The 12,939-nt window shown below is 38.1% G+C and overlaps 1 protein-coding gene across 3 annotated transcripts in view; it reads left to right on the top strand.

The window, feature by feature from the left end:
* The window catches only part of MAPKBP1 (mitogen-activated protein kinase binding protein 1), a 134,761-nt gene that overhangs the window by 71,777 nt on the left and 50,045 nt on the right, over window positions 1-12,939 (top strand). For 2 of the 3 annotated variants that reach the window (XM_087951674.1, XM_087951673.1), the window contains exons 7-11: window positions 2,138-2,275; window positions 2,434-2,616; window positions 6,875-6,892; window positions 7,756-7,916; window positions 12,206-12,395. In XM_087951674.1, coding sequence (XP_087807800.1) covers window positions 2,138-2,275; window positions 2,434-2,616; window positions 6,875-6,892; window positions 7,756-7,916; window positions 12,206-12,395 — 690 coding nt within the window. The remainder of the gene's footprint in view (window positions 1-2,137; window positions 2,276-2,433; window positions 2,617-6,874; window positions 6,893-7,755; window positions 7,917-12,205; window positions 12,396-12,939) is intronic. The other variant, XM_026664608.2, reaches the window with a different exon arrangement.

The raw sequence follows: 12,939 nt of genomic DNA, 5'->3' as shown, positions 1-12,939 counted from the left end.
CTTAAATTTGCAATCAAATAGAAGAATGTAATTTAAAAATTGGAGTGCAACCATTCTGATTATTTTTCATTATTTTAATTGAATTTAAAAGTCAATGATATGCAATTTCATCATGCCTGTAGGCCCTGACTCCTTTTGGGAATACAGGCTTCAGCTCAAAAACTAGTGCTCACTACACAGAAGATGTCTGTTAAAGCAGTGAACAATAACTGAAATGAAAGGATGTTTGTATTAGGGGTATATGCTATATTTCCATGAGACCGAAATAATGTTTATTTAATGACACCCTTCTAGCCTTAAAAATGCACAGAGAAATATTTCATTACTTTGGTTATTAGTATGTAGAATAAACATTGTTGAAATGGCATAGCAGCCTAGCTAGGAAGAGTTCCTCACCACTTCCACCTCTTGGTTTGTGTTAAAGTTCACATAATGAAAGATCACAGCAGGCCTTTTCATTAGATAGTTAGATAGGAAACTGCCTAATGTTGGGTCAGGCCACTTTGACATCTCATTCTGTCCTGGTCTGCAATGATGGATACTGATTTTGAGCTGAAGATTCCAGAGGCCTTCTGCATGTTTGGTACCACTGCACTTTTCTTCTCAGGTTGACTGGGTCCACACATTGTACTAAGCCATGGTTTATTTTAAGCATTTTTAATTGTGTTAACTTTATTTGGTTGGGTCCACAGAACAAGCTAAGACAAAAAAAACAACAACTCATCTTACGGCTCTGTCTGATATTTCGTATGTTTTCGATATTCACTCTCAATGCAAAAAGCTATTAGAGGTTTTCTTTTAAATAACTGATAATATGTTCTGAGTTTTATTTGGTTTCTCCTCTAAAAATAAGTGGCGCATAAGTACGCGTCTCTTCAAGGAGCAAAGATTTGGGTATTTTTTTTTCTTTAAGGCCTCTTCAAAACATTGGATTATTTTTTGTATTGACCAGAAACAAAGCCTTCAGTGATTGATGTGTTGATAGTAAAAGTGGCTTCCTCAGAGAAGTAGTTAGTTTGATTAGGAGTAAATTGTGTCCTTAATTTATTTCCTGATATAACTGAAATGTGTTCAGTTTATCTGATTATATATGAGAAATCAGAACCATAAATGAGGTTATCACAAAGGACTAAAATGGCAATGAGTTTTATATGCCAAATTAATGCTGGGCATTTTTTGTTGTTGAAGTTAAGTATAGTAAGCTGTCATTGTTACATCTGGGTTTGTTCATTCTTGTATAATCTTCTGTTCAGCAAGCTGTGCTGTTAGTCATAAATTGTTTCGCTGCTTTTTATTTCTGCATGTTTGTTAAGTGGTATCAAAAGACTTTTTTCTGACCTGAGTGAGTCAGGGGTAAAATAAGTTCTGGGTTTCTGATGTTAGAATGCAACTCCTAGTATATATCTATGTAAAAGATTTTTTTCTTTCTTTTGGGGTAGCAGGAGACTATGTGGAGTCATGTTATCTTATCTCTGCAGAATTCAAAGTTACTATCAATGTAGGTGCCTAAACCAATTGGAGACCAAGATTCCTACTTTCGCTCATAGCTCCTTGGATCATTGGGAGTTTGCACAAGTTAACTCACCATTGGGAATCCCCATGGAGCTCTTGTGTCCTAACTCGTGTGATCATGAGGGAGGTAGTTGCAGGCCTTTTTCTGTCCATGAAGATTTTCCCTGTTCTTGCATCAGCCTTTGCTCTGTTCTGATTCTGTGGACTATCCCTTTTTATTTACATGTTGTTACATGCCAACGGTAGCAATAATCCTAGCCCAATACTGCAACTTTCTTCTAAATGTTTGTCCAGAAGCTGTCTGTCCTTGTAACAGAATATAAATGTGTCCATTTGTCCCAGTACAAATATACATAAAATTGAGCATAAAGTCTTTAAAACTAAAACAAGTGAGACTATGCTAATGTTAAGTTAAAAAAAAAAAAAAGAATACTGCAAATGAGCTGATAGTGTGGCCTGAATAATACAGAACTAATTTTTATCACTTGATCTATGGGAGGCTGTAGCATTTTCATGTATATGCTCTGGGAGGTATTGTTGTGTATTCCCAGAGATCCTATGCATAAATCAGACAAATAGATTTAATTAGAAGAAGATCTGACTTGCTCAACTGTCTTCTTTCCAGAAAAACATTGTTGTGGCAGCAAATAAAGTCTCAAGCAAAGTGACAGCAGTTTCATTCTCTGAGGATTGCAGCTATTTTGTTACAGCTGGAAACCGTCACATCAAATTTTGGTACCTGGCCGATAGCAAAACCTCTAAGGTAAAGGACATTGTTGAGACTGTTGAAAAAAAGGGAAGATATTTATGACCAAGAGAATTATGTCAGATTTATGAGTATTTCTGCAAAGTATTAATCATCAAACCATTCCAGTTTCCCAAAGCAAAACAGTCCTGACGTGTTGTTTTTTTTCATGCCAGGTGAATGCTACTGTCCCCTTGCTTGGGCGTTCTGGTTTGCTCGGAGAACTGAGGAACAATTTTTTTACAGATGTGGCATGCGGCAGGGGTAAAAAAGCAGACAGCACTTTTTGTATCACTTCTTCTGGTCTGCTGTGTGAATTCAATGACAAGAGGCTACTGGACAAGTGGGTGGAATTGAGGGTAAGTAGCCTGTGGCACTTGGATATCTGTTCATATTAGAGGTGAGAAGATCGTTCAGTTCGACCAGTTATCCTAGTGCAGGGTTTTGAAAACATAGGGCACAGAAATGGATGTCTGGCTGGGATGATGCCTGGTGCCTTCTGTATGAAAAAAATGAGATCTAAATTAAGTAGCTACCCTGTTTCTCCAACAATACAGCCTCCCCCAAGAGGAAGTCCCAGCATGTTTTATAGGCATGAAATGAAATTAAGCCCCTCCCCCCAAATTAAGGCCTATATTAAAACATGCGAAATGGGGGAAATGGTGGGGGGCTTGCCGTTAGGAAGTACTTTTGTTGCACACCCGGATATGGTGCTGCCTGCGTTGACCCCGATACGAAGTGCCCCACCAATGCCGAGGTCAACATCCAAGCCGTCGCCGCCCGCCCGAAGATGCAAGGGGGGGGGAAATTAAGTCACCCCCGAAAAGACAGCCTAGCCATTTTTTCGGGGCTCAAAAAAAAAAAAGACCCGGCCTTATTATATGAGAAACACAGTAGGTATGAGCCGTATAATGTACTGCGCAGGTACCAGTAGTCCTCGACTTACAGCAGTTCATTTAGTGATCATTCAAAGTTATGACATCACTGAAAAAAGTGACTTGTGACCATTTTTCACACTTATGACCGCTGCAGCAATCCCCGTGATCATGTGATCAAAATTCAGATGCTTGGTAACTGGTTCATACTTATGACCATTGCTGTGTCCCAAGGTCACCTGTTACGACCTTCTGACCACCAGAGTCAATGGGCAAGCCAGATTCACTTAGTAACTGTGCTTACTAACTTAACAGCAGTGATTAACTTCACAACTGTTGTAAAAAAAAGGTCATAAAATGAGGCAAACTTCACTTAAATGTCTCACTAAACAACATAAATTGTGGTCGTAAGTTGAAGATTACCTGCATAAGAATGGCAATCCTTCTCTCCAAGTGTTTTCTCCTAACTAGTTTTGGATGTTAGAAGTGTATTTCATTAGGAGAAATCACTGAGGGGAAAGGGATGTTCTCTAGAAAAGTTCACCACCTTTTTTATACTTGTGCTTTTCAATTGCATCCTTATTCTCTGCTTGATATATTTTAGCTGCCGCTTCCTGTAGTTTTGTAAATCTTGCAGAGTTTCATTCAGGCCAAAAATAGTCTCAAAACTGCTGGTGAACATGGTATCAGAAGGTACCTCCTTCATTAGCAAACAACTAATTTTACAGCCCATTCCGAATACAAGCACAAGTTGTTTTAGACCTGTTCAGTTGTGCTTGTATCCATTCAGCCAGGCACTGGTATTCTGCTTTAGTTGCATAACCCAGATGGGAAAAAAGTGATTGGTTGAAGCCCACCTGAGTAGGAGAACTTCCATGTAAATTGTCTATGGAGAGTCTCAGTCATCCAGGCCATGGTTGTCCCAACGGTGCTTTTTCCAAGAGGCAACTGGACTTTCTGATCTTTCTTTCAAGACGTTTAGCTTCTCATCCAAGAAGCTTCTTCAGCGCTAACTGGATGGTGGGGAACCCACTGAAAGAATACAAATGACCAGCTGTCTGCAAGGACTATAAATCCTTCCATTCCCCACCATCCAGTCAGAGCTGAAGAAGCTTCTTGGACGAGAAGCGAAATGTCTTCAAAGAAGAACCAAGAAGACCAGTTGCCTCTTGAAAAAGCACCGTTGGGACAACCATGGCCTGGATGACTGAGAATCTCCATAGACAATTTACATGGAAGTTCTCCTACTCAGGTGGGCTTCAACCACCTTTGGGACTTCCAGTTTGAAGGGCTTCGGCGACAGACAGAAATCCGCGATTGTGCGCGGTTTCTGTCTGGGCTCGTCGCTGGAGCGCCCCGAGCCGGCTGGTTTCGGGGCTAAACCACTCCGTAGAGGTGGTGAAGAGGGGGGAGACTGCCAGCAGGGTCCAGGAGAGCCACATCTCTCCTCCTCAGCTGGCCATTACTCCCTTTCCCGAAGACGGTTGCAGCAGTGGTCAGAAATGGCCACCACAAAGAAGAACTCGACCGGAAAAGAACGTGCAGGAGGAAGATAAGAACTGAAAGTTTTGTCTGACTGGGTTAAATTGTAAAAGCAACAACCAAGGTACCCTGGAATTTAAACTTACAAAAAATAACATCGCTCCCAAAGAAGAGTTGGAAGCAGCGAAGGAAAGTGAAAAGGGAAAGGTTTGGCTTTTTTTCTTCTTCTCTCTCCTTCCCTATACTGACAACTAAGAGACTTAAATAAGAAATCGGAAAAAACCGCTTTGACATCAATAGGCAATTAAGCTGAAAATAAATAAAATGCCAAAGGGATAATAAAGATTTCTGGACATTAAAAACTTTCTTTTTCATAAGCAGGAAGGGAGAGAAAAAGAATAAGGGCAGGATCTGGAAGAGGGAAGAGACTGCCTGGAATTAAAAAGAATCTAAAGTAAAACTTCAACAAGACTTCTAAAAGATACGTTTTAACTGAAACTTTGCAACTAAATAGTAACCCCAGGAAGAGAAAGTGAAAATAAAAGAGCAAAAAAGAAACAGCTTGCGTGTATTTGGATTATTTGGTGATCTTTGGATTTTTGGTTATTATATTTGAATGACTAAAATCAATCGAGTGGTTGTTTAAAAATTTATACAATGGCACCACTTCTGGATGAATTGAAAATGGAACTTAAAAGGTACAAAGAAGATGCACAAGAAGGGAAGGGTTCTTTTGGCTTCATTTTTCAATTCTTAGAAATGGAGATTTGGAACTATGAGAAACAACAAGAAAAGACTGCAAAACAAGAAGACTGGGACAAAGAAGAAGCCATCTTTAATGAACAAGTAATTCTATGTGGGGAAGAAAAAGGAAAGGGAGGAAAGAGAATGGAGAATTTAAGACTTAAAAAAACAACCAAAGAAAAGAAAAATAATTCGAAAAATAAGTATAATACTGGAAAGCAACAGAAAAGGGGAATACAGAAGAGAGAAATAGAGGTAGAGACAAGGGGATAAAAAGGGGAGAGAGAAGAAGAGAGAAGGAAAGGAAAAGAAGTTACAAAGGACCAGAGCAAGATATAGAGAAACAGGACCTATTTAGAGATAATGGGTGAAAATCTAACTGAAAAAGGGATTCTGTAAAGGTACATAAGATTGTATTGTTATATTAGTAATAGAAATAACTTTAGAAAATTGGAAACAACGTATGATTAAAATGAGGGATAAAATAGTGTAATTTAGTGAAATGTTTGTGAATAAAATAAGGGAAATAAAATAAATGAGAAAATTGAATTAGGAAGGAACGGGAACATTTTAATTAGTTAATGTTTTATAAAATATAAGTGAAGGGGGGGAATTAACTATGGAAAGCTTATAATTATTCCCATAGAAGTATGATATTTAATTGAAAAGTAATGTTAAAGATGTTAAGACTTTAATGAATATTAATATTAATGATAGAATTGAATTTGAATGGAATGTTGTTTTAATTATATACATTTATAATTTTTTTTCTTTTTTTAAGAATACGGTGTGTATTTTAAGAATGTACCAAGCAGAATCCGAATGGAAGTTATGTATTATATTGAATGTTACAACTTTAGGAAAAAGCTATAAAGGCATCATACTCCAATCAGTAACTACAGGAGAAATTTTGTTTAATGAGAAAAGATAATAGATAATTGAAACAGGACAGACAAAAAATATAAATACAATGATTTGAATTGAGATGAGATAATTAAAATAAAATTGAGAAAATTAAAAGAGGGGAGAAGCTATGCAGAAAATGTAAAATAATACTAAGATATGGAATAGAATATAAAAATGAGCATGAACCTAATTTGTGTCTGTACGAAGAAATGTAACCCAGGATTGTGCTGCTTTCAAAAAAGTTGTTTTATTTGTATTTTTTTCTCTTTGTGAAAACTCAAATAAAATTTACAAAAAAAAAAAAAAAAGCACCTTTGGGACTTTCTTGTAAATTGATTTTCCCTAGACCTAAGTATTTCCTAGATCTGTGTCTTGATTTCCCAGTGTCTGTAGATCCTGAATGATGTGTTGATGTTGAAAGACATTGTGAAAATCTTTTTCTCCTCATGAAATGGTAAATGCAAAGATTTAGGGCTTTTCTTCTTCTTTTTTTTATAAAGGAACCCAGCTCCTAAGCCCTTGCTCACTCTTCAAACTGAATGCTCTCTCTTTCTCTCTTTTCCTTCTTTTTCCTTTTGGCACTGAAAACACCCTTCTCTCTTTTATTTAGAACACAGACAGCTTCACAGTAAGTTCTAATGTCTCTTGTTTCCAACACGCCACTGTTCTAGCATCCCTCCCATTTGTCATCTTTTCCCCCCCACCTCTTTGCAATTGTGCTCATTGCAGTAGAGTTTAAAAACTGGAATGAGATTGAGTCTTCATCAGGGATTATGTCTATTTCTTCTGTTGCTTAACATAGTGTTAATTCCCATTCCTAATACAAGGGAAATCTTTTTCAGTGAAATATTCAAATCCCTATGTGCTGGTGTTGTTGTTGAATGCTGTTGTCCTGGACATTCGGCCATGCTCATTCCATTTCAATTTTTTTTTCTAGTCACTATTCTTTCCTCAATGAGCATGCTCAGTGTCCATTGATCAAATTGCTGAGTTTCTAGGAGGTGGCTGTTATTTCACTTTGGCGTAGTGCTGATATAAGTTTTGGATAGATAACGAGTGGCACAGATGGCCTGTGGAATTCTGGGAGTTGAAATCCACACATCTTAAAGTTGCCAAGGTTGAGAAACGCTAGTCTAATTATTGAAAATAGGAGCCTATAATAATAGTTTTCCTACAACAGGGCTGTCAAACTCCCGGCCCACAGGCCCGATGCGTCACGCACTGCCCATGCCCACACTTGGTTTAGTAAAGGGGGGAAAAGCCCTGATACATCATATGATGCCACCATGATGACGTGAGTTTGACACCCCTGCCCTACAGAAACAGTTCTGTAGTTAATGGAAGAATGCCTCCAGTATAGTTTTTCCCCCTTATGTTTAGTGATTCCATCTCATCTTGCTTCAGTTTCCCCGCCCCCTTTCTTGACTACTATTTGCTTTCATGCTTTGTTGGGTTATATAGTGGCTCATGCTGATGTCTTTATGTCCCCAGACTACTGTGGCAAACTGCATCTCCGTGAACCACGATTACATCTTCTGTGGCTGTGCTGATGGTACCGTTCGGATTTTTAATCCTTCAAATCTTCACTTTGTGACCACGCTCCCTAAACCACACTTCCTAGGGATGGATATCGCCAGCATTACAGAAGCCAGGTAGGAAAAGTAAAGATCCAGAAGCAACTTGTGACAGACTTTAGCTTCGCTCTCCATCTTGCATTTGCAAGTACATTTGTAAGCCTCCCCAGTTACTCTGGGGTAAGAGGGGAAGCCAATACATAGAATGGAATGGAATGGAATGGAATAGAATAGAATAGAATAGAATAGAATAGAATAGAATAGAATAGAATAGAATAGAATAGAATAGAATTCAGTTCTTTATTGGCCAAGTGTGACTGGACACACAAGGAATTTGTCTTCGGTGCAAATGCTCTCAGTGTACATAAAAGAAAAGATACATTCGTCAAGAGTCAAGAATCGTAAGGTACAACACTTAGTAATGAGTCATAGGGTACAATAAGCAATCAAATCATATTACATTTTACAAATAAATAGATAAATAAAAATATTCAGTGAGCAAAAGGGAAAAAACTTTGCTTATGAAAGGGGCACTTTCACCTGTACTAAACTGCAACTTCTGTCATCCCTAGTCAATGCACGGCATCATGTTTCAGGAGACTGGCAGAAATGGTTCTGGGATACAGTCTGCCAAGGTGTAAAGCAGTGTCATGCATTAAAACATGTAAATTGCTTTGTAATTTTCTGGCTGAGAAATATGTTCTAACCCTTCACTCTATTTCCTTTTGCTGTTTTGCATTTTTGTAATGTTTATTGTTGTTTATTCTTTCCTTCCTCGTCCAATATCTAAGGCAAAGTAGTAGAATGTTTTTCTATATTGGTCTCACCTTTACTTTCAGATGGTCCCTTTTGAGATGTCCTCTTCTCCACACTGTATCTCTGGAGGCTTGTCTGTCTCCTGATGATGCCATGGGTAGTGCTTATTCTGGTGTTGCTGGTGCTTCATGTAGTATAGCTAGCATTAAATATGGTGAAATCCTTGGGGTAACACTGACTGGCCAGTTTTCCTCCCATCTCAAGAATATCTTGAAGTACAGGTAGTTCACAACTTACAACAGTTCATTTAGTGACCATTAGAAGTTACAATGGCACTGAAAAAAGTGACATAACCATTTTTCACCCTTACGACTATTGTGGCATCCTTATGGTCATATGATCAAAATTCAGAGGCTTGGCAATTGACTCAAATCTGAGATGGTCATGTGATCACCTTTTGTGACCTTCTGACAAACAAAATCAATGGGGAAGCCAGAGTTGTGTCACTAACTGAATAACTGCTGTGATTCACTTAAGAACTGTGGCAAGAAAAGTTATAAAAGGGGGCAAAACTCAATAACTGTCTCACTTAACAACAGAAATGTTGGGCTCAACTGTGTTTAAGGTGAGGACTATTTGTAATCGTCTTGGTATATTTCTAAAGTCTCCAGAAATTAAGATCTGTCAGAGAAGACCCTTCTCTTTCTTTAGCTGAGGGAGAGGCTGAGGTAATTTCTTGTGTATATGTGACATAGAGCATCACTCAGCCAAGAAGATGTAGACTGAGCCTATCAGGGTCAGCAAGCTGAAGTCTATGAATGTTTTGAGCCAGCAGCCTGCATATTCACAACATGTTCTCTGAGAAAAACAAGACTGATATTTGAATTAACATAAAGGTACATATATAAAGCTGACTTGTGGCTGTCTGCATGTGTTTTAATGAAACACATATCTTTCTGAGAAAAAAATGTTTTGATATGAAGGCAGACTTCAAATATCTCATCTAGCTTGTTTTTCCCTTCCCATCTTTCTGGCCCACAAGATCTATTAATGCTTTGTAAGCTTTAAGCAACTGTTATTGGCAGAATTTTAGAATGCACTGCCATGGTAAACTAACAGAGAGAAATAGAAATAAGTAAAAATGTACAAAGCATCTGTCTATGCTCTTGGAACATCCTCCTGAGCTTTCAGTACATTGACTCCTGGCCTCGGATTTTTATTAGTGACTTGGAAAGGCCAAGGTACTGTGTAGCTTAAAATATGATCTGCCAATTTAGTTTTAGAAGCTGTAAACTTGGAAAGCTACACACGTGCACACTGTTGTTCCTTAGCTCATTTATAGTAAGCTCCCTTTGGACTTCAGTTTTGCCTTGCATTGCCAGATTTTTATGACAGACTGAACGAACAATTAATGAGAGCTGCATCTTAAAATTGGAAGGATTTGAATATGTGGAATTGCTCACAGAGCTTAGAGTCATTTCATACTCTTTCAAAAAAACACCCCCCTCCTGTTATTGGATCAAAAAAAACTTGTATTTTAAAAACCTGTTTTTAAAAAAATCTTTTTTAAAAAAAAATCTGACAATTTCAGGCTTGTAATTTCTTGCCAAGCACCCAAAAGCACGTGGTTCTAATTTATGGAGTTCAGAGACTGATCAAAATGTGTAGGTGTATGCATATTTCCTGTGTTGGATTAGGAGAGCACATCTTTCTCCTTCTGTCTTGACCACTTTTTACAGAGGCACAATTGACAGTGTTTTAACAAACTGCATCACTGTTTGGTTTGGTGTCAGCAGTGCCTCAGATCGAAAGTCCATGCAGAGAGAGGTAAGGACAGCCGAGAAGATTATCGCTTCCTGTTATTCAGGATACTGCTTATAAGCGCTATGTGCTTAGAGCTCAAAGCATTGTTAGAGACCTCACACACCCACTGTATGGTCTGTTTCTGTTGCTCCCCTCTGGGTCGAGGTTTCAAAGTATTTCTATCAGGATCACCAGATTCTGTAACAGTTTTGTTCTCTATGCCATCGGTCTGGTAAACTTGCAACATTCGTTTTTCTCACCATGTACATGTAAACATCCGAACTAGACTATGTTATTTCTCTGTGTCATATATGTGAGTATATGCATAATTTTGTATTTATTTATTTATTTATTTTGTCATGTTTATATAGTGTATATTGGAGTATATTGGTAACCCTTTGAGAGCTGTATTCAATGAAATTTCATTTTAATGTATGCCAATTAGTGTTCGTTCAAAGTGACAATAAAGTTATTCTAAGTCATATTTTTCCCTGGAGTTTAAAAGAAATTGAAATTCACCGTTGCCATGATAACCAATTTATGCATTCAATTCTTTGTGCCAAGATTGCCTGGGTGTTTACCTAAGAGTTCACATTTTATTAAATACTTGACTCTCAATACAGTACTATTATTATTCAAGCATTAAAAAAAAATGAGATTAACTGTGAGAATGGAACTACAATTTTGTCTGGGGGACCAACAGTATCTGAAAAGGTTCTCATCCCATCCTCACGATTACCATCTACAGGAGGTAGGAATGCAAAAAAAGAAAAAAAAAGAAAACCACACTGCACATCAGTTTTCTTTGGGGGAGTGAGCTAAACTGAGAATGGTCCAGAACGAAATAGACCAAGTCCATATGGCCCTAAAAGTCACAGTTGCTCAGTCTTGCTTGGGTTAAGCCAAAACCTATTTTCTCCATCCTCACAGCCTCCAGACCATGGGAAAAGAAACTTGAAGTGAAGTCAGCCTGGTGTATGTGGGTTGGTCTATGTGTGTGGCTGTGTGCGTTTGTGTAATTGAGTATTATTGGTATACTTACGATAGTTAATCCCGCACAGATGGCATACCTCACCCAACTGCTTAATGTAGCTATTAAACAGGATGTAGAGCTCTGAGGAACTTTGCAGAACAGGGGTCCAGGTGCAAATCTCTCTCCCCTACTACCACCAACCGGAGGAAGGAGGAGAAACTCTGCAACACTGTTCCTCACCCTCTGTCCAAAGCCGATCCCAACAGATACTATGATTGATGGCCCTGAAAGCTGCTGAGAGGACTAGGATGAATGACCATTCCTATCCTGATCCTTCTAAAGGTCATCTATAAGTGCAATCAGCACCACCTCAGTATTACATCTGGTCTGAAACTCAACAGTAGTAAGGATTAAAGCCCCAATATTACTGCAATCGGGTAGGATAATGCCGTATGAAACCAAATCTGTTCAGTCTGAGATCTGATTACAATTTAAGCTATTATGGTCTGACTGAAGGAAAGAGATTAGATCTGCTGGTTCTGGGGGCAGCTAAGTCATGCATTCGTGTGGCCATAAGCCAACCCTACATACTCACAGTCCATTTGAAATACGAGGATAACAATGCTGACTGAAGTTACAGGATTGTTGCACAATTACAGTGCCATGTGCAGCATTTGGAATAGTAGAAATGACTAACAGCATACAAATATGTAACCGTAAAAAATACCGGTAGAACAGGCAAATTTCTGTCTGTCTCCTTTTAGCAAACCTGCTGTCTTTTGTACCTTCATATATCAACTGTTTAAAAATTATCCATTGTATTATCTTTTTGCAGTCGGCTTTTCTCTAATGTGACTGATGCCAAGTATCCAGATACCATTGCCTTAACCTTTGATCCGAACAACCAGTGGCTGTCTTGTGTTTACAATGATCACAGCTTGTATGTGTGGGATGTCAAAGACCCCAAGAAAGTGGGCAAGGTTTATTCTGCATTATACCACTCCTCCTGCGTCTGGAATATTGAGGTAATGTTAAGTCGCAAATATTGATACAGATGCAATGACAGTCACCAATAGTATTATTTCTGATTTCCTACAAAATTAAAGTATTTCAGAATTCAGAAGGCACTTCCCATTATGGCAAGAATTCCAGTGTGATTTTTCTTTTTATAACTAATTTTTTCGGTATTATTTAGGTTATATTTTTCATGCACACTAATGATTAACCACTTAGGAATGAATTAATAGAAGGGAAAAGACAAGGAGAAAATCTATGTTTCTTTAGCCACGTAACTGAACATTAGACAATAATATAAAGCAAGTGTTTTAAATGAAAATCTAGATCTGGGTAATAAGAAATGGAGATTTTTCTGGCTCCTTGTCTCCAGTAATGGTCTATGTGGCTGCAGGATAGACACATTCTGTTGATTTTCCATTACAAAAATATATTAAAACCTTGGCTTACTGTCCTAGTTCCTCATTTGCTTAGTGTTCTTCCAAAATCTGGTTAAAATTAAGGTACTTTACTACATGCATATCCTGAGCATCTTTCCATATTCTCTTGATTAAT

This window comes from Notechis scutatus, chromosome 1 (genome assembly GCF_049901735.1).
Source record: "Notechis scutatus isolate UNSWTSFEM ecotype Mainland chromosome 1, rNotScu1.2, whole genome shotgun sequence".
In the NCBI taxonomy this organism is placed as follows: Eukaryota; Metazoa; Chordata; class Lepidosauria; order Squamata; family Elapidae; genus Notechis; species Notechis scutatus.
This window is presented reverse-complemented; position numbering and strand designations above follow the sequence as displayed.